Source organism: Bison bison, unplaced genomic scaffold (assembly GCF_000754665.1).
Source record: "Bison bison bison isolate TAMUID 2011002044 unplaced genomic scaffold, Bison_UMD1.0 scf7180017864034, whole genome shotgun sequence".
Classification (NCBI taxonomy): Eukaryota; Metazoa; Chordata; class Mammalia; order Artiodactyla; family Bovidae; genus Bison; species Bison bison.
This window is the reverse complement of record NW_011494606.1, coordinates 6,195,899-6,200,750: the sequence shown is the minus strand read 5'-3', so window position 1 is coordinate 6,200,750 and position 4,852 is coordinate 6,195,899. Positions and strand designations below refer to the sequence as shown.

The following is a 4,852-nucleotide window of genomic DNA, read 5'->3' as shown; positions in this document are numbered from 1 at the left end:
TTCCAGGCCCCGGGACAAAGGGGAGCCGAGAACTGACCTGAGCCAAGCTGGCCCTGGCGGGGGAGGCAGGTCAGCTGGGTGGGGCTGAGCTGTGGGAGGCAGTGTTGGCAGTGTCTCGGCTGCAGCATGGCCCTCTAGCAGAGGGGGCGGCGCTGAGGCTGCCTCCAGCATCAGCGTCCCCTCTGCCGCCTGATCCAGGCTGAGAGCGTCTCCCTTTCATGTGAGCAGGGGAAGGCGTCGGGATAGGGTGTCCCTATGGTACTCCTCTTCCTGCACTCACACCTGCCCTTCATAGGAGGCAAGGATCGTTGTTCTCATTTCACGGATGGGGACCTGAGTCCTGCTCGTGGGCCCTATGCATGGTCACACACAGAAGAGCTGGGTCTACACCTCAGGTCTCAGCTCCTGGACCCATGTCCTTTCCACGTCATCACAGCTGCTTGCCCCTGCTACACATCTGCTAGGCTGAGGGTTCTTGACTACACAGAACCACTTTGGGGCCCTAGGGTGAAGTGAGCCAGAGGATCACCAAGTGGGCTGCACTGCAGTAACTCTACCCCCTGACTTAGTGAAAGAGGGTGACTGGTACTTCGCTGTTAGAATGAGACCAGGAATGACAGGGACACAGGGACTTGGCCTCTCATCCCTGGCATCCTTTGCCTTGCGTCTACTGTAGCCTTGATAATGTGGCTCTTGTTAATCAAGGGCCTCCTACTGGGAAACTTCTGGATTCCTTTCCCTTGGCTCCTCAGATAGGCCTAAAGCTGTGAAGCTGGGTTGGAGCTGATGGTCACAGGCTTTGCACGTGGACCTCAAGGTCCCTTGCATGCAGCACTCCCATTCCATAGGAGAACTGAAGTTGAGAGCCCTGAAGAGTGACCTTTGGGTGCTGGCTTGACAGTAATAGCTCTTGGGGCTGTACGGGGTCTGTGCTGTTGTTGCTGCGGGGGTTCAGGATGCATTCCTACCAGATCTGTGGTCTGTGGATGTTTTCTGTGGGGCAGAGGGGGAGAAATGATCCCTACAGCTCTAAGGCCTGGAGGATGAAAACTGTGCTCCTGTACATGTTTCTGACCCAGAGGTGGGTACAGAGGTACCAGACGCCAGGAATCCTGGGACTGTACCAGTCCCCCCGCCCCCAACCTCCCCGTGATCCATGCTGTGTATGTCTGCATGCGTGCAGCGTGACCTTGTGGTCTCTGGGGGCTGTTTCGCATTTCTGAACCTCTCTGCCCATTATAGGTCCTGGCATACTGGGAGCAGGGGTTAGCACATGTGTGTGCTGAGACGTCCCTGCCTGAGGGCCTATGACTTACGTAAAAGGACGTCTTGCCATCAGCCAGCGCTGTGTTGGAAGCGGTGAGGGAGGGCCCTGTCCAGGGTGGTACACACCTGACCCTGAAGTCCTGCCCGACTCTGTCAGCGGGCACGCTGGCTGTGGCTGATGTTTCTGTGTCCCGTGTGGTGGTTCTGATAGCAACGTATGTTGTGGGTGTGTACTGATAACATGTAGTGTGTCCAGATACAAGGATATCAGGTGGCACCTGAGTACTGGTAGTACTCTGTGCGCTTGTGGCACACGTGGTGTTGGTAGCATACTGCAGTGATGAGTGGTGGGGTGTTTTCATTATATGTGTTAACATGAGGCAAAAGTAGTCACGTGGTTGTGTGTGACAAGGCTGTGTGTGATTACATGATGATCACATGCCTTGGCACACAGGGTGTGGGGTGTGTGCTTCACTGAGTGGTGCTGTGGTTGGTTACATGTGATGTGTGCTGGTTGCATGGCCCGTGTTGGCTCCATAGAGCCTGCTGGCTTCCTCCTACACGCTTTACATAGAGTGTACACGTGGGCTCACAGGGCTCTGTTTATTGTATTGGCAGTTGGTTCCGTGCAGACCCTAGGTAGGGTAGTGGTGGTGCAGTTTCTTCCCCGGGCAGAGGGGAGGGCTCAGTGGGAAGACAGTGGATGGGGACTGGGGAGAGTCAGGGGCCCGGTACCTTGGTGGGGCTGTTCCTGTCCAGAGTGCTGGCCTGGCTGGTGGCAGGCCCCCCGCACGCCAGTGCGTGGTAGCTCGAATTGGAAAAGCACTGGGCGTGGCTGCTACTTTGAGACAAATCTGGGAAGAGAACAAGGTGCCACATACCATCATACCCCTGCCCCTGGCACGAGACACCCCTAAGCTAATGCTTGGTGTGGCCACCTTGAGAGCGCTCTGCAAAGTCAGGCAGCCAAGTCCCCCATCCCCCGAGCTTCCTGGCATCTACTGTTCCCCTTGGCAGCCTGTAGAGCCTGACTTGCCCCTTTGCTTGTGTTGGCCCTGCTTGCAACATGCCAGTGTGGGCGGTGGTACCAGCATGAGAAGTGTTAGTTTGACAGCCTCAGTATCCTTGAGTCACTGTGTAGGGCTGAGCTGACCCTCCCCTGCCTCCTCTGGGGTCAGATCCCAGGAGTGAGGCTGTAAAGAGAACCCCACTCCTGGCCTTGCCCTCCTGCAGATTCCAGGACCTCCACACTGGGCTGGGGAATTCCAGTGGGATGGTCTGGGAAAACCCAGCCAATCTTGCTTATTATGGTCAGAGAAGAAAATCCCCAAATACATAAGCTTTGGGACTTCATCAGAGGATCTCAGCTTTGGCTGAAACCCAGGGCGGCACGCAGGCCAGCAGCTCTCTCAGGCAGGGTCTGTGCCCGGGCCTGGGATGTGCCGTGCGTAGCACAGAGCTGGGCAAATGGTAGGCCGCACTTAGCAGGAATGGCGTGTCAGCAGGCTGACGTGATCTCTGGGCTTTCTAAGGCAGCCATGAGCCGTGGAGCCAGCTGTGGAGAGCTGGCATCCTGTGCCCACCTCCGACAGGCCTACCCTCCTGTGACTCAGGGCTGGGGGCAAAGTTAGGGCATTTTTACCTCTTCAGTTTAATGAAATATGAAGCAAAAAGCTGTTTCTATTTCTAAGGCAGCAGTCTAGGGTTAGGGGAGAGGAAGGGTTGGCCCAAGAGCCCCATCCCCACCTCTTGGACTCCCAGATCGAATGCCTGCTGGCATTGGTACAGGATTTGTGAACAGGCTGGGTTCCCGCAGACCTGGCTCGAGGGACATTGCCCACGCTTTCAGCACTGTCCCGTCTCACTGCACAGATCAGGCCCTCCTAACTCTGGGAACTGGGAGGGAGGGGTGCTCTGAGGCCTTCTTCTCCAAGGAAGCAAAAATGAGACAGGGCTTGGACGGTGGGCCCCAAGGCTGGTTTCCTGAGGTGATGCAGACATCAGGCTGGGGAGAGGGTCCCCTGCAGCATTTAGGAAAGTTACTGCTTTGTGTGGGTGTTCTCTGGAGAAATGAAAGAAGGCTGCTAACCATAGATGTTGAGAGTGGGCTCCAAGGAAGTGGCACTCCCTGGGAGCCCTGTCTACCTTTCCAAGTTAGCTCCTGCTGCTCGCCGCCACACTCTCTTTCTAGGGGAGTCTGAGCAGCCAGCCCTGCAGGCACCACCACCCACCTGCAGCAATAAACCCGGGGTCCCCAAGAATATCGCGTGGTTCCTGCTAGGTTGTGTGTATGTTGCGGGGGTGGCAGCGGGAGGTGCTGGGGGCATAGTCTGACCTGAGAGGGAGTAGTCAGTGCTGGTCATCCTCATGGCGGGCGTGTAGGAGACGCGGGGAGCCAGGTCCCGGCCCTTCTCTTTTTGCCGCCGCCGGCGCCAGGCAAACAGTCCCAGCAGCACCACGATGAGGAACAACAGGAGGACGATCCCCGTGACGGCACCCACTGAGTGCCGCTCTGCACCCAGCGCTGGGCTGATCTTGGTGTAGGGGTTCAGCTCCTCCATCATGAGGGCAGCTGCGGACAGAGGTGGAGCTGAGCCGGAGGCAGGCCTGCTTCCTCTCAGGCCACCTCAGCCTGGGGCTAGGCTCCTCAAATGTCGGGAGACCCTGGTTCAGGTCTTGGCCCTATTCCTCAATCCCTTCAGCATCATGAGTTTGGCGTTGTGTTCAGCTGTCTACCCAAGTGGAGTCCCACCCAGGGTCATGACAAGGAGCAAATGTGATTATAGATGGGAAACAAATCACAGGTGTTTAGTGAGTATTTTACTTTGTTCTAAAACTGAGTTACAGATAATAACCCATTTGGTCTTCCTAGTATCCCTCAAAGGGATGTTTATAAGTCCTATAAGAAATAAAGACTATTCCCCTTTCACAAATGAGGAAACTGAGTCACTGAAAGGTTAGGTAACTTACTCGAGATCACACAGCCAGTAACTGGTAGAGTTGGGTTTCTCAGGAGTCAGGAAAAGCTGGATTCAGCCCCTCTCCCTGTTTACCAGCTGTGTGACTCTGAGTCCTCGGTCTGCCCATTTGTAACACGGGGACAGTAATCCCACTGTGAGCACTGATCACAGACTGGCAATGAAAGCTGTGAGTGCTGAACCAGTGTGCTCAGGATTGCTGCTCCTAAAGTATCACCCCTCTCAGAGATACGTGTGCGGGCTGGCCCCCATCCCCCATCAGAGTGCAGCGTAAATGTCTTTTGCCCCTTTCCTGTACTGTGGATGCTTGTGTGCCACTTCTCGTCCCTGTGTCCTCGAACCAACAGCAGAAACCATTCATCCAGTGCTCACTCACAAGCTAGGCACCATACTGAGTCCTTTACTCACATAATCTCAACTTGGTCGTTAGAACTACACTCTGCGGTCTTGTCTGACCATAGACCTGGAGCCGAGGATGAGCCCTTTTGGGCTCCTTGGGTCTCAGCATAACCCTGTGTCTTTCCACTTTGCGTGGGGATAACAGACCCCCCAGCAAAAGGAAGTGACCTGCCCAGGCACTCCTGGTGGGTCATGGCAGGACCAGAATC

At 55.7% G+C, this 4,852-nt stretch overlaps 1 protein-coding gene across 1 annotated transcript in view; it reads right to left on the bottom strand.

The window, feature by feature from the left end:
* Positions 1-4,852, bottom strand: part of MEGF11 (multiple EGF-like-domains 11) — a 259,471-nt gene that overhangs the window by 12,809 nt on the left and 241,810 nt on the right. The window contains exon 19 of the mRNA XM_010834543.1: positions 3,602-3,838. Coding sequence (XP_010832845.1) covers positions 3,602-3,838 — 237 coding nt within the window. The remainder of the gene's footprint in view (positions 1-3,601; positions 3,839-4,852) is intronic.